Raw genomic sequence first — 20,877 nt, 5'->3', positions numbered from 1 at the left:
ATAATATATAAATAATTATTTTTTAATATATTTATATTGGAAAATGAATAGTTTATAGAGGAGAAGAAGAGATGTAAATTGAATGTAATTGTAGTAGAAATTAAACTGGAGGAAAGTGAACCAAACAACATTCAATCATTCATATATGTATTGAATTAAAGTTTTTTTTTTCATATGAGAAAAGATATTAAAAAAAAAATTAAATAAGGTGACATGTGGCATTGGAGAAAAAAAAATGAAATGTACATGTGACATTGTAGGGTTGATGGTTTTTGTTTTTAAATACTAGTATAGAGTATAGACTAGTATAGATTATTAAGTATTAATTCGTTGTGATAAGTGTATGTAATAACCAAAAACAAGCTAAATGTATTTCTCAATAAACTAATTTCAAAAGGCTCCTAATATGAGATTTTCTTAAAAAGATAACCTCGAGCTTAGAAAGCTCTTTCAATAAGATTTTTTCAACACCCATATTAGCTTTTTAGAATGGTTAAACCTCTATTTTTTTTAAAAAGGTGTTCAATCTAAACAAGGCGTATACTTGTATTATTATTATTATTATTATTATTATTATTATTATTATTATATATGTCCATCTAGTTCGCTCCTACTTAAATAGAAAGCCATAGAAAACTTTTATCGACATTGACACTGGGAACAACAGTTAGTTTTTGTAAAGGTAATGTATGAAATTCAATAACTACATACTCACCTGAATCCCTCATCCTAATAGTCTACTACACACATGCAAATAAAATTGTTTTGAGTTTTGAAGCTACGCAATCGTGCATTCGTGCTTACGTATAACTAATAACAGAGTAGGTGTAAGATTTAGGGCCTGTTCACATTTACTTAATTTCAGTTTAGTTCATTTCGGCTCTAATCAGTTCAATCAGCAACTAATCTTCCTCTTTCATATAATATTCATTTCACCTCAGTTCAGTTCAGATTAGTTCAATTAAGCTCCAATCAGTTCAGTTCAGTTCAGTTTAGCTCCAATCAGTTCAGTTCAGCTCAGCTCAGTTCAGTAAATGTGAACATACCCTTATTCATAATAATCCAACCCAAACGGTCAAAAAGGTTAAGAGGTTATGACATATTAATGTATTTTGATGGCCCTTGGTTAGGAGATAAGTGAGGGCCTCCACAAATTGATGACTTTTCTTAATAAAAAGACACCAAAATATTATTTCGCAAGTTTGTAATTGCTCACATGTGAAAATCATGGCAACCAACTTATCATCATGTAGACGCATATTACCAACTTATACATTAGTAAAATAAGATGTATTGTGCATAAGCAACAACAAACCTTTTAGAAAATGTATTTTTCATTTATGTTTTACCTCGTATGATTTTTAACCAAGGTGTTGGAAAAGTGTCATATCTAAGGTTTGACTTTTGAGGCAATACATCTACACGAGAGACAAGCAAAAATAACTTTAGTAAGCAATGAGTTAATTTATCAGTTGCCTACGTTACATAAACTATCGAAGCTCATCAAAATTCTTAAATTGATGAAAATCTACATCTACATCAAATATAACATTGAACATCTCACACGATTGATAATTAGTGACCCAACTATTAGTATATATGTCACCGCAAAAGTTATTGATACAAACGAAAGGAATTGTTTTGACATTTTCACATAACTCTTTTACCCATTCTATTATTCTATTGGAAAAATAAATAACAACTCTCATTTTGGTACAATTGTATATAGACGTTCAAAATTAGCACAAACTCAGAGCCTGTTCACATTTACTGAATTGAACTGATTGGAGCTGAACTGAATTGAACTAAACTGATTGGTGCTGAACTAAGCTGAAATGAATATTTTATGAGAGAGGAAAATTAGGAGCTGAGCTGATATTGGAGCTAAACTAAACTGAAATAAGTAAATGTGAACAAGCCCTCAATTGGATTGACTAACTAATCATTATTTAATAAAAAAAATGTAAACTATAATAAAAAGGAGATTCGTTCAAGCATGACCCCTATACATATCCGAAAAATTAACACGAACTTGACACAACATAAGTTTATCTTAGCCTATTCTATGTACGATCCAGTGGCCTGACACAAGTCACACAAGTGACACAACCTAATATTTGTCCCCTCTATAAGTGATGTAACCCACCGTGTGAGAATACCATGTTAAAGAAAAATGCAACAATAAATATATGACGTGCAAGGTCAAATTACAAGTGTACTAGCCTAACAACCATTAGAAATATACAAATCACCCAATGTTAAGGAAAATTTGCAAATTACCACCCACAAAATATACCTATTTTGATATAACCACCCAAAATATACCTATTTTGATATAACCACCCAAAAAAATATATTGTAAAATACCACCCACTAATTTAAATAAACGCTCAGATTGCCACCCATTTAGAATTTCCGGTGGAATTTCCGTCTGTGGGCCCCACTTTTTTTTTATTTTTTTCCTTTTTTTCTTCTATTTTACGGATTTCTCACTCTCTCTCCCCGATTTTTCACTCTTCTTCTTCCTACCTTCTTTCTTTCTTCTTCCCAACCACCACCACCACCATTGCTCCACCTTTTCTAGCAAATCACCTATCTCCTTTTCCAGCAACACCGAAAACCACCCCTCCCCTTCCCCCCAACCCCCTGAAAAACCATCCATTCCGTTCGCCAGCCCCCCCTTAGTTCCGCCACTGCCTCCTTCGTTCCAAATCGCCACCACCGTTCCACCTACAGCCTGCAATTGATCCACCAAGCACCACAAAATCGCCACCAAATCCGTGCACCAAATTGCCACCAATCGCACCAAATCGCCACCACCGCACCAAATCGCCACCATTGTTCCAACTTTGGCTCGCAATTGAGCCACAAATCGCCACCACTTCCCAATTCAATAATAAAGGTACCCTAATTGTTGAAATAACACAACTAATTCCCCAATTTTCTCCAGTTCAAGGGCAACAAGAACCCTAATTAACTAATCCCCCATTTTTTCCCCAATTACAGTTCTTGTGGATGCTTCTGCAATTAAGGGAAGCGTTTTTTGTGAAATTTTGGGAAAATTTGAAGAAGAAGATGGTGTTTTACTATGGAGAAGTGTTTAATGGGAAAAAATCGGGGAAGCAATGAGTTAAAAACCAAAAAATAGCTGTTATTAGCCGTTGAGTGGGGTCCACAAACCGAAATTCCACCGGAAATTCTAAATGGGTGGCAATCTGAGCGTTTTTTTAAATTAGTGGGTGGTATTTTACAATATTTTTTTTTTGGGTGGTTATATCAAAATAGGCATATTTTGTGGGTGGTAATTTGCAAATTTTCCCAATGTTAATTATATGTAAAAAATTTGCACCTAAATTTATCGATTCAATTCAACATTATATTCCAAATCAACATTGAAATCAGCTGTACAAGTATAATCATGAATAAAAACTTAATTCGAAAACAACACACACATTGTTGTTAGGTCATTTAGGTGTAAGTTACATAATTAGGGCTGTATTCATTCATTGATTATTAAAACCAAAAAATTGCAGCATTATTAGAGAGTACTTGGCAGCCCCTCCTCCTCAGTCCTTCCCTTAAAACTCCCCGATATTTACGCATCCTTCCGCACCCCTTCACGTTTTATTCACCGCCATTAAAGTAACCTTCTTCCTCCTTCTCTTCTTTTTATATTCTCATTTCATACTTCAATTCCCAAACCCTACTTTCATTTCCCCAATTCCTATTCTCTTTTCTTAATTCAATTTTGTTTTTTATTTTGATTAGGTTTTTGTTTTTAATTATCGAATTTGTTGCACACTCTAAACGCCACTCTGAACAGAATTCGCGGCGAACGAGGTTGATCGGATTAAGATTGATTCAAATTCCTAATTTGATTAATCAAGCATAGAATCGTTCTTTGTTTTCGAGGAAAGGTAAAAGGGAATCTAGGGTTTATAAAGTTGGGTGATTAAGCGATTCGGATTCGATTAGGGTTTTTTCATTTCGATTTTTAATCAGAAAGAATTCGTTTGGAAATGGTGGAAATCATCGTCGGATCGCCGAACGATTGATTGAAACCTTTAGAGAGGGTGGGTTTTGATTTGTATGGAAACTCGCAGCCGGAAGCGGGCGGAGGCGTCCTCATCAGCCCCTTCTTCGTCGTCTGTAGGTCCCACAACTCGCGCCGCGAAACGCACTCGTCTTTCTTCTTCATCCTCGTCTACCACCACTACTCCGGCAACTCGCTCTCGAACTCGCTCTAACGTACCTGTGACCCCTGTAACCATGGATGAGTCGTCGTCTCGTGGCGGCCGAAGAGGTAGAAACCATGGTTCTGATAAGGACAATGATAAGGGTAAGGAGAAGGAACATGAGGTTGAGAAAGAGAGGGAGAATGAGTTAGGGATGAATGTTTTCGACGACGACGATGATGATAATGACAATGATGATAGTGAAGGAGGAGGTGGTGTGGGGCTTTTGCACCAGAACCTTACCTCTGCTAGCAGTGCCCTTCAGGGTTTGTTACGAAAACTCGGTGCTGGGCTCGATGATTTGCTCCCGTCTTCTGCTATGGGTTCGGCCTCCTCTTCGTCCCACCAGAGTGGAAGGCTCAAGAAGATACTTTCTGGATTGAGGGCTGATGGTGAGGATGGGAAACAGGTTGAAGCATTGACTCAGTTGTGTGAGTTGCTGTCAATTGGGACTGAGGATTCACTCAGTACATTCTCTGTGGATTCGTTTGTTCCTGTGCTCGTGGGGTTGCTTAATCACGAGAGTAATCCTGATATAATGCTTCTTGCTGCGAGGGCGATTACTCACTTGGTTGATGTATTGCCTTCTTCTTGTGCTGCTGTTGTTCATTATGGCGCGGTCAATTGTTTCTGTGCTAGGCTGTTGACGATTGAATATATGGACTTGGCTGAGCAGGTATTACACTCTTGTTTTTATTACAGCTTGTATGAATTTCGTAACATGGAAACTTTAACCTAGGTTGATCCAGGAATTCTGATTTGGGGACCAACTGCAACACTTTTAATATTAAATTGCAACTAGTCTTTATGGCAGCATTATTATGAGTAAAATTCGTATCTTGGATGGTTGTACTCAGTAGTGCTTCATGTTTACCCAATAATCCATTTCATTTTTCTTAAAAACACACATTGATTTGGATTATAGAGACTACTTTTTAGATGACATTAGTCCAACCATACTGCTGTCAACAATCTCACCTGCCAGCAGCATTGCAACAAATGCGACATGAGTGAGATATGAGACAATAATAATGACCAATCTATCCAACTTAGTGGATATTGATTTTAGGTTTTGGAGAAAATGTCTATCAAGTTATTTTGGCAATAATGAAAGCTCATGTTTTATCTGATCTGAATGGAAGTAGGAAGCAATGCATTTAGAATTTAGATTTTACCTTTTCGGAGAGATAGTCTATGGAGGAAGGAACTGAAAGCACCTCTGTGTAAAGGCAAGGGGCCAGTGGAGCATATTTCGCTTCCTCTCCCAACTCTTTCATTTTTTTTCCCTAGATTTTTTAAATTTAATTTTATTTTTACTTTGTTTTGTTTGAAGCTTAGCATCTAGATGTTCCTTACTGGATATGCCAATGAATATGTATGTGATGTGTTAAAATAAATGATTGGATGAATAAATGAGTGATTATGGGATGATTTTTGAATTATTTATGTATTTATTTATTTTTTATTATTTTTGGAATGGGATAGTCTCTGCAAGCATTAAAGAAGATATCTCATGAGCACCCAACTGCGTGTTTGCGAGCTGGTGCACTAATGGCAGTGCTTTCTTATCTTGATTTCTTTTCAACCGGAGTTCAGGTAAGCTTATTTACCTTCATTTCATGTTTTTTGGTTGTTATGCGATGTAGATGTGGCTATGATCGTTCATTTTTATTATCATAATGTATGTTTTATCTGATTTCAGCGAGTGGCATTATCTACTGCTGCAAATATGTGCAAGAAGCTCCCTTCGGATGCTGCTGATTTTGTAATGGAAGCTGTTCCTCACCTAACTAATCTCCTTCAGTATCATGATGCAAAGGTTGGATTGCAGTATCATAAAATTTGGACCTCTTGAGCATTTTATGCAAAGGAATTAAAGCTATTCTGGTTTTCTTCTAATTTTTTTGTACCCATCTTTGCTTTTATGATTTTGCAGGTTCTAGAGCATGCTTCTGTTTGCCTTACTCGAATTGTTGAGGCCTTTGCTTCATCTTCTGATAAGCTTGATGAGCTTTGCAATCATGGTCTGGTCACCCAGGCTGCTTCACTGATTTCAACCAGTAATTCTGGTGGGGGCCAGGCCTCCTTGACCACGTCTACTTACACAGTAAGTGCTGTGATTCTTCAATTGTATAAGCTGTGCTCTTGAATATGGTTTTTATGTGATTTTGGTTATTCTGTAGGGTTTGATCCGACTTCTTGCTACATGTGCAAGTGGGTCTACTGTGGGAGCCAAGACATTGCTGTTGCTAGGTATAAGTGGAATACTCAAAGATATTTTGGCCGGATCTGGACTTGTAGGAAATATGTCTGTATCCCCTGCTCTTAGCAGGCCTCCAGAGCAGGTATGTTTATTGGTCCTTGTAGATAAAAATAAAATTTCCCATTTACGGAGCTGGAAAGCTCCTATGCCTGCTTCTAGCTGGGTTGTTTCCTTGGCTTGAGGGTAGTTGGCTGGATCTAGTGGAAGTTTATAACCATACTAAAAAAATACTCCGTATGTGATTATTTGTTATCGTGTTGGAATTTAATTGTATTGTCAGCCTGTTAGTTGAATCTCATGTATCTTTTACGTGATTTCGTCTCAAGCTGTCGGGGATTGGCTGCTGATTAAAAGTGTATGCTATTGCAGACTTGAATTCACAGTGATTTGTGATGTGTTATTACTTATGAACTATTGATGTTGGTAAGCCAACTTCATGTCCTGTCCTGTTGTGCTATTCAGTAATGACCATATGAGTGTTCTGCCAATTCTTGCTCAAGTTATGTTTCCATTTCTTATGGAGAGCTGTAAGAAAAGCTGTGATGTGTTATCTTTTGATTTGGTGACCTAATAGTGGTTTTATACTTGTATGCATGATTCGGTGACCTAATAGCCGTGTTACTTAGCATGGCATATTAATGTTTTGCGTGGTACACTATATAAGGAGCCTTTACTTTTGGAACTACTTGTTGATTTTTGTTCTGTTCCTACTAGATATTTGAGATTGTCAACCTTGCAAATGAACTGCTTCCTCCACTTCCGCAAGGAACCATCTCCCTTCCAGCAAGCTCTAACTTGTTTGTAAGAGGACCTCTTTTTAAGAAGTCACCAATGAGCAGTTCTGGAAAGCAAGAGGAGACAAATGGAAATGTGCAAGACGTGTCAGCAAGAGAAAAACTCATGAATGATCAGCCTGAGCTTCTACAGCAATTTGGCATTGACCTTCTTCCCGTGTTGATACAGGTTTCAGTTGCTTAATCGCTGTTTAGTTTCTAGCTCAATATGTTCAATACGGTAGCATTAATTCATTATGTACTTTTGCTAAGCAGATTCATGGTTCAAGTGTGAATGGTCCTGTCCGTCACAAATGCCTTTCTGTGATTGGTAAACTTATGTTTTTCAGCACTGCAGAAATGATATCATCTCTGAACAGCACAACAAATATATCAAGGTGCCTGTTTTAAGTTTGCTTTGTTTTCATGTTAGTATTCCTACCACATGCACTTCTGCATGGTTTGTCTTCTGGTTGCACTCACTCCATGTTATTTTTCTCTTCTCAGTTTTCTTTCTGGTGTTTTGGCTTGGAAGGATCCACAAGTATTAGTTCCGGCTCTACAAATTGCAGAGATATTGATGGAAAAACTCCCTGAGACATTCTCCAAGATGTTTGTGAGGGAAGGTGTAGTTCATGCTGTGGATTCGCTCATATCTTCTCCATCAAACTCTATTTCAGCTCAAACTGCTACCCCTGAAAAAGATAGTGATTCAGCTTTGGTAACATCTGCACGTGCTAGACGTTTAAGGAGACGAAGTGGAAACCAGCAGCAAGATGCCAACTCTCTGGAAGAGTTGAGGAATTCAGTTTCAGTTAATGTTGGTTCGCCTCCTACCTCTGTTGAAATTCCAACTGCCAGTTCTAATCTTCGCACAACTGTCAGTGGTTGTGCAAAGTCTTTTAAGGATAAGTTCTTTCCTTCTGATCCTGGGACTGTTGATGTTGGTATTTCGGATGATCTCTTGCACCTGAAGAATTTATGTGCAAAACTGAATGCTGGTGTTGAGGAGCAAAAGTCTAAAGTGAAAGGAAAATCGAAGACTGCTAGTGCTTATGTTGCAGATTTTGTAACTGGCAAAGAGGAGAGCTTAGTTGGAATTGTTTCTGAGATGCTAGCGGAACTAAGCAAAGGGGATGGTGTTTCTACGTTTGAATTCATTGGCAGTGGGGTTGTTGCGGCCTTACTGAACTATTTTTCCTGTGGTTACTTTAATAAAGAGAAAATTTCAGAGGTGAATCTTCCTAAGCTTAGACAGCAGGCACTCAAAAGATATAAATTGTTTATCTCCATTGCCCTTCCTACTAGTGGCAGTGGAGCGAATGATACTCCTATGACTGTTTTAGTCCAAAAGCTTCAAAATGCTTTATCCTCACTGGAAAGGTTTCCAGTTGTATTAAGTCATTCAGCTAGGTCATCAGGTGGGAGTGCACGGCTTTCATCAGGTTTAAGTGCACTTTCTCAACCATTTAAGTTGCGTCTATGTAGAGCTCCAGGAGAGAAGTCTCTTCGTGATTACTCTAATACTGTTGTACTCATTGATCCATTAGCAAGTTTAGCAGCTGTTGAGGATTTCCTTTGGCCCCGAGTTCAACGAAGTGAATCTGGGCAGAAGGCGTCCACTTCTGTGGGAAATTCTGAGTCAGGACCTTCACCTACAGGAGCTGGTGCTTCATCACCAGCTGCCTCCACCCCTGCTGCTAGCACTCGCCGCCAGTCATCCAGATCCAGATCAGGTGTTAATATAGGGGACACTTCTAAAAAAGATACTTCTCAGGACAAAACTACTAGCTCGTCAAAGGGGAAGGGCAAAGCTATATTAAAACCATCACCAGAGGAAGGTAAAGGTCCTCAAACAAGAAATGCTGTTCGTAGGAGAGCTGCCTCAGATAAAGATGCCCAAATAAAATCACCCACTGGAGAATCTAGTTCTGAGGTGTGTTCTTTGATTAATTATGCATCGATTTTTTTTTTATTTTATAAATGCATGTCAATTGAACCGAAATCCCTTATGAGTTTTTTTATAGTGCCAGCAGCAACCTGCATTCCCCTATGATCCCTTGCTTTTTAGGCTGGCCTGTAACTTTTGATTTACTGTGTGATTAGACTTTAGAAAAGTTTGTTCTGTGTAATTTCTTTACTTTTGTATCACTAGCAACTTCGGATGCATAGCTCTTCCAAATTTTCCAATACTAAATATTTTTTTGCCCTCCTTTATCTGTTCTTGCAGGATGAAGATTTAGAGATGTCTCCTGTTGACATTGATGATGCATTGGTAATTGAAGATGATGATATCTCTGATGATGAAGATGATGACCAGGATGATGTATGTAAACTTGGAATTTTTATTATTTATGATTATTTTGCATTTAGAAAAGTTACGAACATGCTCTTTAATTTATTTATTTTTTTTAATGTATTTGTGTGGTGAACATTTAACATGTTTTCTGATTCACCTAATTTGATATCATTCTTGAACTTCTAGTTCATTTTGATACTATTATGATAGCTCAAAAGCTGATTTGGCTATGCTTTGTTCCCTTGATCTACAAACAGAGGGTACCTGAGAAGTGAAGTGTTGTATAAGGACGAGATTATTGAAATTTTGTTGTTCACTGTTATGAGGTCGTTTTTGTTTTTTTTCATCTTTCCTAATTTGTTTCTTCTTTATTCTGCAGGTACTGAGGGATGATTCTCTTCCTGCTTGTATGGCTGATAAAGTGCATGATGTGAAATTGAGTGATTCTGCTGAAGACGGTGCTGCTGCCCCTGCAACCAGTGATAGTCAGAATAATCCTGCTTCAGGTTCCAGTAGTAGAGCTGCCACTGTAAGGGGGTCAGATTCTACTGATTTTCGGAGTGGGAGCTCTTTTGGTTCTAGGGGTGCAATGTCATTCGCAGCTGCTGCCATGGCTGGACTTGCTTCTAACGGAAGAGGAATTAGGGGAGGCAGAGAACGTCACGGACGTCCTCTTGGTGGTTCCAGTGACCCTCCTAAGTTAGTTTTCTCTGCTGGTGGCAAGCAACTTAATCCGAACTTGACAATCTATCAGGCTATCCAGCGACAGCTTGTGACCGATGAAGAGGAGGATGAGAGGTACAATGGTAGTGATCTTGTGACTAGTGATGGTAGCAGGCTATGGAGTGATATATATACAATCAACTATCAACGGGCTGATAGCCAGGTTGAGAAGTCCCATGGGGCTGTGAATTCTGCCTCTCCATCAAAGTCCACCAAATCTGGAGCTGCTTCCGCTTCAAATGCTGTTGCTGCCTCACACCGGTCACCTCTGGACAGTATTTTGCAAGGGGAACTTCCCTGTGATATGGAGAAAAATAATCCAACGTATAATATTTTGTCACTGCTTCGTGTACTGGAAGGTTTGAATCAACTTGCCCCTCGTTTGAGGGTTCAAACAGCTTCTGATAAATTCTCAGAAGGGATGATTTCAGATTTAAATGAGTTGACTGTTGCTGGAGCTAGGGTTCTTACTTCAGAATTTGTTAACAGCAAACTCACCCCTAAATTGGCTAGGCAGATACAAGATGCACTTGCATTATGCAGTGGTAGTCTGCCATCTTGGTGCTACCAGCTGACAAAAGCATGTCCATTTTTGTTTCCTTTTGAAACTCGTCGGCAGTTTTTCTATTCAACTGCATTTGGATTGTCTAGGGCCTTGTATCGTTTGCAGCAACAACAGGGTGAGGGTCAAGGGTCTAGTGAAAGGGAAGTTCGAGTTGGGAGGCTACAGCGCCAGAAGGTTCGTGTTTCACGAAATCGCATTTTAGATTCTGCAGCAAAAGTTATGGAAATGTATTCCAGCCAGAAGGCTGTCCTTGAAGTAGAGTATTTTGGTGAGGTTGGGACAGGATTGGGTCCAACACTGGAGTTTTACACCCTTTTGAGTCACGACCTGCAGAAAGTGGATTTGAAAATGTGGAGAACAAGTTCATTTGACAAATCTTCTATGGAAATTGATAGTGATAATCAGAGCAAAGACGGGAAATCTGAAGACATCTCAGGATTGAATTATGGGGAAAATGCAAATCTTGTCCAATCCCCTCTTGGTTTGTTTCCTCGACCGTGGCCACCAAGTGCTGATGCTTCAGAGAGCAGCCATTTCAGCAAAGTTGTAGAACATTTTCGACTTCTTGGACGAATCATGGCCAAAGCTCTTCAAGATGGAAGACTTTTGGATCTTCCATTATCAACAGCATTTTACAAACTTGTGCTTGGACAGGTAACAGTTTTATTGGATGTTTGCTGTTTCAGAGATATTTTTTTAACCAATTTTTTTAGTAATATTGTTGCTCTTGTTAACCTGGTTTATTTGTACTGTAGGAGCTTGATTTGCATGATATCCTTTCATTTGATCCAGAGGTTGGGAAAACTTTACGAGAATTACAAGCCTTAGTCTGCAGAAAGCAGTATTTAGAGTCAATAGGTGGTGATCATCCAGATGTGATTGCGGAGTTGTGCTTTCGTGGAACTCCAATTGAGGATCTATGTTTAGATTTTACGCTTCCTGGATATCCAGATTACGTCTTGAAACCAGGGGATGAAAATGTAAAGCTAAATGAATCTCATTTTCATTCTAGGTTTCGTCTACTTTTGTTACTTGTGTCCCGGCCATTCTAAGTTCTTCTGTGGGTGTTATTGCAGGTGGATATCAATAATTTGGAGGAATACATATCATTGGTGGTGGATGCCACTGTTAAGTCTGGAGTTATAAGGCAAATGGAAGCTTTTAGGGCAGGCTTCAACCAGGTTAGGATTTATCTATCTTGCTATGTTTCTGTGCAACATCCTGTTTTGGGAAAAAAAAATTGTATTCTCGCCTCCATTTGGGTTGATGGAAAACATTTTTAATCAAATATATTTTTCCATGCAAAACAATCTTTCAAGGGAAAACACAATTGCAAATTAGGTCTCCTTTGTTTGATTACTTACAAGAAAAGTTATAGAGAAAAGTGATATGGAAGTGGAATGAAGAGGATTGATGGGAGTGAATAAGGGTGGTAAGGAGTGGGGAGGAGATTGTGGCTTCCCTTTTTGTAGTATTGGGAAATGCTTTTCACCATTGGGTGAGTTGTTTTCACTCCCTTACAAACTAACAATTTAAACAAAGGAAAATGGGAATATGTTTTTCCGGGTATTGTTCTACACCTAACCAATGCTCTCTTAGTTAATGCTCCGTATCATTTTTTTTAATTGATTGTCTTAACTATTCATTAAGCCCGTCTAAGAATTTGGTTCTCAATTTTTGTTAAAGCCTACCTAGTATTAATTATGAAAATTAGTTTGATGAGTTTACTATGGCCGCACTGGCACTGCTAGCTTGTTGCCTGCACTCACACTGCTAGCTTGTTGGCTTTCGTATCAATCTGGTTAGGCTTTTCCTGCAAAATTGGCTTCAAGATTGATATAACCAGTTTGTTTGATGACTCTGGAATGTCTCTCTTTTTAAACTTGTCTGGTGCTTGTTAATTGTTTCTTATTGTGTTTCAGCTATGTTGCTGAAGTCCATATTTTAGTGTTTGCAGGGGCTGATGTGTTATTATGGTTTGTTGAGTTGTTACTTACTTGGACTACTCCCTTGTTTTTGGGATATTATTTTTGTTGTGGGCCTTGTGGCTTGTAGTAACTAATTTTCATGTGCTTGTGATCAGGTTTTCGACGTCACATCTTTACAGATATTTTCTCCAGATGAATTAGATTGCTTGCTTTGTGGCCGTAGAGAGTTGTGGAAGGTAACATTTAACTTTGGTTGTTAACTTCTTGCCATTGTGCTCAATGAGGTTCTTTTACATATGGGCTGATAATTTTCATCATTTGCAGCCTGATATGCTTGTTGATCACATTAAATTTGATCATGGATACACAGCCAAAAGTCCTGCCATTGTTTATGTACGTTTCTTTTCTTGAATAAACTCCTACCAGCTTGTGTTACATGTACTTTCAATTTAAAGCTGAATCATCTACTTATTTCAGTTGCTTGAGATTATGGGTGAGTTCACACCAGAACAGCAACGTGCTTTTTGTCAATTTGTCACTGGTGCGCCACGCCTTCCACCTGGTGGTTTGGCTGTGCTGAGCCCCAAATTGACAATTGTGAGGAAGGTAATATTTTCATGCTAAACTCTGATATATTTCAATATCTGGTCTCTATCCAGAACTTCTAAACTTGCTGCCTGTCTTATTACAGCATTCTTCAACCACCACCACAGCTTCAAATGGAACAGGGCCTTCAGAATCTGCGGATGATGATTTGCCAAGTGTCATGACCTGCGCCAATTACCTTAAGCTTCCTCCTTACTCGACAAAGGTATTACAAAAATCTCCTTCTGAACTTTTGTTTTATGGGATCTTTGTATCAGATATATTTTGTTGGTTCTCTATCCCTAGAGATTAATACTGGGCTTGGATATTTGCTGAGCAGGAAATTATGTTCAAGAAGTTGCTTTATGCTATCAACGAAGGACAAGGATCATTTGATTTGTCATGATTTATGGGTCTGTCAAGTTATCCAAATGAGGTTTGTGAATTCAACATAAGGTTTGGGTGGCTAAAGACATTCTTGCTTGGGCTGAATATGATCTTTGAAGTAGATTGTGTATTGTGATGAAATAATGCCTTGTGAAAGTGGTGGCTTATAGGAAGTTTTTACTTTTGGAGATGGCCTGGTTGAATTTTGGGGTTCTGATGTGGGTTTGTTTAGGTATTTGAAACATGTTTAAGATCTGTCGTACATTTTGTATATAATTCCTTCTCCAACCTCACACAGATTCGGGTGGTCTTCCAAGTTTCTTTCTATTTTCCATCGTTTCAGCATCTGCATTTTAGTAACAACAATAAACATCTACTCAATTTCAGTTGCTAAGGAAAAGTGATTTAGGGTGACTTCTTTGGATCGGCGGCTTTTGGACAGAATGGGTTCTTTTGTTACTGCCCTGCCTTTCGGGCATGTATATATTAGTTTCTGTGCTTGAGATTTTCATACATTTTCTGAAAACAGTTGATGTACTTCAAACAAAGAAAATAGGAAATAATTTGTTCTTAATCATCTCTTATAATTAGTTCATCAAGTTTTTATAAGATTGGTTTATAATGTGTCTTTTTCTGCCTTTGGATCTTTTTATTGTCACGCCACTTGACATATTGGACTACCACAGTCCACAGCCTTAAATTTAGCACTTTGTTACTGGGAAATTGATGGCTAATGCGATTCTAGTTTGCCTACTAAGTAGAGCAAGTACTTCGTATTATGTTAAATTATAAGACCTCCGTAATACTTCGTCAAAAAAACCTTAATACGGATTCAAATGTTTCTGCAAATCTACTACTCGTATGTAGTTTAAAAGAATTCCTGAAAAGTATTTTCAAGCCATTCAAAACTTAAGCCTGATTTGATTTGATTACCTAGTGTTTTACCACTCAATAACCGTTTGTTTTTCTTTGCTTGTTCTCTTTGTCAAAAAAAAAAAAAAACCTAGTTGTAGGGTATGTACTTTGGAAATTAATCTTGTAAAGAGTAATATGTTTACATAAACGCATTTAATTGGATTTTGGTGCCATTTTTTGCGGTTTTTATTTTTTAGAGGAATTTTATTTTATTAATAAAAAATGTAACTTTTATTTTATAATATTGAACCCATAATTATTTATGGCGACTTTACCTTCGAGGTTCCATATTGACACTTTTAAAGGCATACTTCTTGTGCAAGATGTAGTGTTTATCTAAATGTATATTTTCAATTACAAAATTTTCCTTGATATATATGAGTTCAAATGAATATTTAGCCCCTTTAATATTATGAAAAAAAAACATAAAGATTAGTAAGACCAATTTTTATTTATTTCGAATATTGTTCTTTGCTCCAGCCTATGGATAAATTGATTTTCCCCAAAAACATATTGTATTTCTTTGATTGGCATTGTTTTTCTTTCAAAAAATGAATACAAAAAGAGAGTCGCTTTAGTTCTTGAGGCTGCATCTCACTTGCACGGCCAATGTTTTTGATGTTACTCCTGCACACTTGTCATTGCCATTGTTGAAGAGTTTCCTGTCTACTGGAATTTTGCATCTAACCTGTCCCAAACAATGCTGTTCAATATAACAAGAGGATCAGAGTTAGTATTTATCACCATGCATTGTCGCATTGATACAGTAGTAAGTATGTACTTCGTGATATTTATCTGTCCTTGAAGATATTAATGGTCAAAGTTCAACCTTGAAATAATACTCGACTAATGTATGTAATTAACCAATTACTAGAAAGAGCATGCATATATAGACATATAGTTCTAAGCAATTGTATTCGTTTTTGTCAAGATTTTCGATCTTTTTCATTTGAAGACTTTGTAAGAGAATTGGCTCACCTGTTCAACAATCTTTTGGGTGTCAGGGGAGTTGCAGTTGCCAAGGAGGAAGTAACCACAAACACCGTAAGGATTACCAAAGCTAGCAAACTCAACGCGGCTGATAACTTTGTTCTTGGGGCATTCAAGTGATGCCTTGGGCCTTAAGTCCTCAATTGCTGCAAGGAAGTCCCCATCAACCCTTTTCCATGCCATGACATTTGGCGGCATGTCTTCCCCTATGCAGCTGCAGATGGTGTCGCGGTTTACTGTTTCAATCTGAACTGTGTCTATGTTTCCTCCTGACTCGTCGAAGATCACCAACAAGTTGTCCTTAGGCTTAAGGAATGCTCTTGGAATGTGGTACCTATATCAATTTTATTTTTTTGATTTATGAGCATAGTAGTATTTTGAACATATTTTTGTTCTTGCTCTATTGTATGATTACTTACTCTTTTTGAGAAGGCTCTTGCTTGACACTGAGGAAGCTCGACCAGTAACGTCCTATGCTTTTGCCATTTACCCAAATCATTCCTTTGGTCATGTTTTGCATCCTTATAGCCACGGGTTCATCTCCGTCTGGTGCATCAAAGTATGCCTAAAACACACTTCTTAGTTTGCTAAATTGACAATGCACTTAAATCAAGTCTACCTCCTACTTTCCTGATACCTATACACTTAATCAATATTCAGTTATTCACATTATTTCAGGATGTCACTACTTCAAGTAAGTTATATCATCTTTTATCAATGAATACACCTTATGTCACAGCAGTGAGAACTATATTACCTTGTACCAACTGAAAAGTTTCCCAGGTCCTTTTGCCGGGGTCCATTTCACCTTCTTTGCGCCTTCCTCGGTGAAGTACTGATGTTTCTCTCCTTCCATACCAATCTGCATTTGAGTACAGTTTTCAGGTCTTTAATTTTTATGTACAAAGACTAAATTACACAGTAGAAGTTATACAAATCAACATTAAGTCAGTATGTACCTTGTGGTGCCATCCATTTAATGACAGATCAAGATCTCCTGTACCTAAACCTAAGATAGCCAGATTTTTCAACCCTGTCCACCTCTTCTCCATATTGCTTCCACTATCCTTTACATCAGATGAAGCAATTATAATTTGATCAGTCTCTTCGTCATCTTCGTTGGCAGTAGTTTGATGCAGTATATCATATCTATATACTACTATTTTAGTACAATAAATGGCTGAGTCCTGTTCTCTTCATTTTATTTTAATAAAACGGCTGAGTTATTTAAGGTATATGCAATTACTGTTTTAGACTGATTGAAACTGTTACAGTTGAAAACGGGGCCTTAAAATGAAGAAAAATTCTGCTTCACCCTTGTCCCTTTGCTCTTACCGGCATTCCAACCACACTGCTCAAGATTGTTATATTGTTGACGCCTTCCTTCAATCTGATGGGCGCTTGGAAAGAAAAACTTGGTTCTCTGTGGATTCCGTGTTTGGTACCTTAAGAAAGGAAATGGGTAGAAATGGTCACCAAAGAATGTTATCCTTGGTAACATATATCTAAGTTGAAAAAAAAAACTAAACATACCTACAAATTCTCCATTGACAAAGGCATGCATCGCGTGCCCAAGGTGCTTTTCCCATAAGACTGGCTGGAGAGATTTTTTAAAAGGCAAGTCGACATTGTCCAAATCTATCCTGTAATTACAATAGTTGGATTCACACCAAATTAAATAAATCATTGGGATGGTAATATTGGCTGATTAACTATCTACTAGCAAATATCAACTGATGCTCATTTGATTTTTTTATTTTGATCACCTGGTTGTGTACCAAAAGTAGTCAGTTTTGTCCTGTCCAATATAAAATTGTTCCTGTGGATCCCTCGCGTAGAGATCATGCTTAGTCGGCAAGTGCTCAGCAGTCTTCTCCCATTTCAGACCCTTGTTGGCTCTTTCAGACCTTACAAATTCTCTTGCACTATGTTGACTTACCATCTGTTTCTCAAGTTACTTAGAGTGAATCAGTGAAGTGTACATGATTATGTTTGGTTTAATGTTATTTGAAATAAAAAAACCGACCTGATCTGTATTGAAGACAACATTCTTGCAGTCTGGCAAGATGCTGATGGATTTGGGTGGGAGGGTATGCTCTATGCCTTTAAATTTCATGGTTTCTGACAAATGTGTTTTGTTGTTCCACAGAAAAGCTGCACAAAGGTTGCCTTTCTCGAAATAACGTGCCTGATCGATGCATATATCAAGAACAATGAAGCAAATTAGCCAATAACCACGTTTGATCCTAACAGTCTAGCTGTTTAGCAGGCAATGGTAATGCATCTCCCTCCCCAATCAACGCGATAATTAAATATGCGTTTGCAATAAAAATCTAGGAAGAAACACATTTTTTTACTACAAAGTTTCATCAAACATGCTTTTAGTTTCTTTTTTGTTATAAGCTAAATTACCTCCAAATCTGGACCGTATTTCTTGACACCATATCTCCCTGCAAGAATAGCCTTCTTGCTTAGCGCTATAGCACGGTGCAAGTCCCTCAAATGTCCCCATTTAGGTTCTCTTTTCAGACCTAATCAAGCATGCATAGCAATTCATGTTCAAATGATGATTTTTGTTTTTGGTGTTATACTGCTCATTTGCTCAATAGGAGTTCTGTTAAGATCCAGGGGAAGGTATTTACCATATTCATCAAGTGGAGCTTCATCATAGTAGCGAGTGGTAGTAAAGGATGCTGCAGTTCTTCCATAGTTTGTACCACCATAGTACTACGCCAACCCACAGATAATATAAGATGGTAAAAGGTAAATAGAGTTATCCTTAAACTGTCCTAGATTGTACTCTCTTCGTCCCATATTATATTATGTCCTTTTTACAAAAATTGGACTACACGTTAAGAATAGTAGTAGGTGTTGATAGAGAGAAATAGAAGTAACTGAAGTGTAGGAATGTTGACACAAATCTTGTTTCAGGAGATGGAGAAGGAAAAAATTGGACATCCCAAAAAGACTAATACTAGAAGTAGTATAAAATATGGGACAAAGAGAGCACCAAACTTGAGTTTTTGCTGGTTAAATACCATGTAATAGTTAGTGTGGCTTCCTGTCTTGGCGAACCAGCGTGCCACACCGAAGGCAGTATCCTCAGCTGATCTCTGAGAAGGTACATCTCCGAAAACTCTGTACCTGTGTAGTTACATTAACAAACAAAACACGAAGATTTTGGTTAATATTAAATCATGTAAAGGAGCAAGAGATAATCTAGGAGATTAAAAATGTACATAACTTTTATAATTGAGAAAATCATTGTTATTACTGTTAGTAAGAACTACTTACTGTGCAGTCCAGTTTTCAGTCCACAGAGATGGCTTGTTAGGTGCATTTGGACCTGTAAATGTATCTCCACAATGTCTACCATTGCAAGCATTGATCTGTAGTAAAGAAATGGGTAAGTTATGAAACATCTTAAAGTTTCTCCTCAATAAGTATTAAGATGGGAGTAAAGTTTACCACTTCACCAGGCGCGTCTTTTTGCTTGCACATGATCCATGGTACACCAGTTTTCTGTCCAACAGCTAAGTCTGCTGCCCAACGGATATATCTCTCCGCGGCACCAAATCTGTAAGCTTCTCTGATAGTGTCATACTCGTTTTCCACCTGAAAAAAGGATGTGATGAAGTGTTAAAGAGTGCTATGCTAACTAGCTCTCCAACTGACAACATCGATCACCTGAGACAGGATAATAGGACCTCCCTGTGAGGCAAATAAATTGTGTTTCTTCATTAAGCCTATGATCTTGTTGACCCATTTCTCCATATTTGCCTGTTTACGTTCAAATTTGTGAAAATTTCTTATTGATTTCGACAAAATTGTGTAAGATTAGTGATTGAAATCGTCATAGTTACCTTAAACACTTGGTTATCTGTTCTGTATGCAATATTGGGCTCCTTTCTTAGCCAAAATGGATATCCTCTGCAACAAGGCCATTATTACTGGCTTATCATTTGCATATGACAAAATTGTTTGGAACACATCTAGAGGATTTGTAAAATTGCCTAAAAATTAATGTAATATACTGTGTAGCATAGATGATATGGTGTTAGTCTTTAACCATCTCGTCGATCTTTTAAAGAAGATGTAAGAGGTCGGTAACATTGTCATGTGGTGGTTCGTAACAAAACTAAAATAAGAACCCTACCCATTGTTCCATTCAGCTTGAACAAAAGGTCCAACCCTGAGGGTCACCCACATGCCTCTCTCAGCAATCAGTTTGATGAATCTAACAATATCATTCTGGCCCTTGAAATCATACTGCAATAACAATATAATTAAAGATTATTATTTCTTATAAGTTTATGTTGATACATGAATTTATAACAAAGAAATGCCCTTTATTTTTTTTATCTCACCTGGCCCTTAACAGGCTCATGCTGGCTCCAAAACACATAAGTTTGTATCACATTTAGGCCTCCATCTTTGCACTTGTCTAGGATATCCTCCCATTCCTATTTTACCAAAAAACATGATCACATTCGCCATGAATTAGGACGTGATTAAGAAAATACTCCATGTTAAGTCATTTTTTAAACAATTCATGTCTTAGTGTTACATAGCCAACTTCTCAATAAAATTACTCGGTTTCAATAAATCCTGGTTTCACATAGAATCATAGATAGGTACAACTGACAGATTATTTTCGGTACCTCGACAGGTACACGAGGGTAATGTACTGAACCAGAGTAGAGGAGCTCTCTACTGCCATTGATTATCAATGACCGTGAATCATATGTAACACCATGGGTTTTTTTCTCCTCGCCATGCACGGTGATGAAGAACACAAGGGCTAATATAAGTACATATTTATAAAATTCCACCATAACTTCCCTTTTCATCTATATAATCTCAAAAATAAAGGGAAGAACAGGGGATAAGCAGGGCCCGGGTTTTCGAAATTATTGCAAGTAGTCACTCTTCCATGGACAGGAAGAGGACATGGCCAAGAAATAGCCCAGTGCAAAAGATTTGATTAATACAACTCAAAGGGTATATATACACAAAACCAATGATACAACTTAGGAAATCCCAATTAAGCAAATAAATGAATAATTAGTTCCTGGTTGTTAGGATATTTGATTGATTATTACCTGGTACTCATTGTTCTTTTTAAATCATGTATGATTAGCTGTTTATTAAGAATGAATTACGTCGAGTTAACGTTTCAAATCATGTATGATAACTTGATAAGCATGTTCTGCA

The 20,877-nt window shown here is 37.6% G+C and overlaps 2 protein-coding genes across 3 annotated transcripts; one reads left to right on the top strand and one right to left on the bottom strand.

Annotated features, from left to right (window-relative positions):
- The first annotated feature begins 3,526 nt into the window (after positions 1 to 3,526).
- Positions 3,527 to 15,773, top strand: LOC110739315 (E3 ubiquitin-protein ligase UPL3-like). 2 transcript variants are annotated; one of them, XM_021919789.1, is made up of 18 exons: positions 3,527 to 4,911; positions 5,721 to 5,831; positions 5,938 to 6,054; positions 6,172 to 6,342; positions 6,419 to 6,580; positions 7,213 to 7,461; positions 7,548 to 7,669; positions 7,779 to 9,207; positions 9,502 to 9,597; positions 9,950 to 11,512; positions 11,614 to 11,838; positions 11,935 to 12,039; positions 12,942 to 13,022; positions 13,111 to 13,179; positions 13,264 to 13,392; positions 13,478 to 13,597; positions 13,712 to 13,807; positions 15,678 to 15,773. In XM_021919789.1, exons 1-17 carry the CDS (start codon positions 4,090 to 4,092, stop codon positions 13,775 to 13,777), a joined length of 5,637 nt encoding a protein of 1,878 aa, XP_021775481.1. In that variant the 5' UTR covers positions 3,527 to 4,089; the 3' UTR covers positions 13,778 to 13,807; positions 15,678 to 15,773. The 2 variants fall into 2 exon arrangements, with proteins under 2 accessions (XP_021775481.1, XP_021775478.1); XM_021919786.1 differs by lacking the exon at positions 15,678 to 15,773 and having other exon boundaries at positions 13,712 to 14,367.
- On the bottom strand, positions 15,177 to 20,498 carry LOC110739326 (beta-galactosidase 14-like). Its single transcript, XM_021919794.1, has 19 exons — positions 20,325 to 20,498; positions 20,031 to 20,126; positions 19,820 to 19,932; positions 19,527 to 19,593; positions 19,351 to 19,443; positions 19,132 to 19,278; positions 18,958 to 19,052; positions 18,702 to 18,807; positions 18,306 to 18,390; positions 18,076 to 18,194; positions 17,690 to 17,851; positions 17,430 to 17,605; positions 17,197 to 17,306; positions 16,999 to 17,108; positions 16,623 to 16,730; positions 16,421 to 16,525; positions 16,083 to 16,228; positions 15,652 to 15,997; positions 15,177 to 15,376 (listed from the first exon to the last, which is right to left on the bottom strand). The coding sequence occupies exons 1-19, from the start codon at positions 20,496 to 20,498 to the stop codon at positions 15,248 to 15,250; spliced, it is 2,487 nt and encodes an 828-aa protein (XP_021775486.1). The 3' UTR covers positions 15,177 to 15,247.
- Positions 20,499 to 20,877: the final 379 nt, after the last annotated feature.

Source organism: Chenopodium quinoa, unplaced genomic scaffold (assembly GCF_001683475.1).
Source record: "Chenopodium quinoa cultivar QQ74 unplaced genomic scaffold, ASM168347v1, whole genome shotgun sequence".
NCBI classification, from domain to species: Eukaryota; Viridiplantae; Streptophyta; class Magnoliopsida; order Caryophyllales; family Amaranthaceae; genus Chenopodium; species Chenopodium quinoa.
This window is presented reverse-complemented; position numbering and strand designations above follow the sequence as displayed.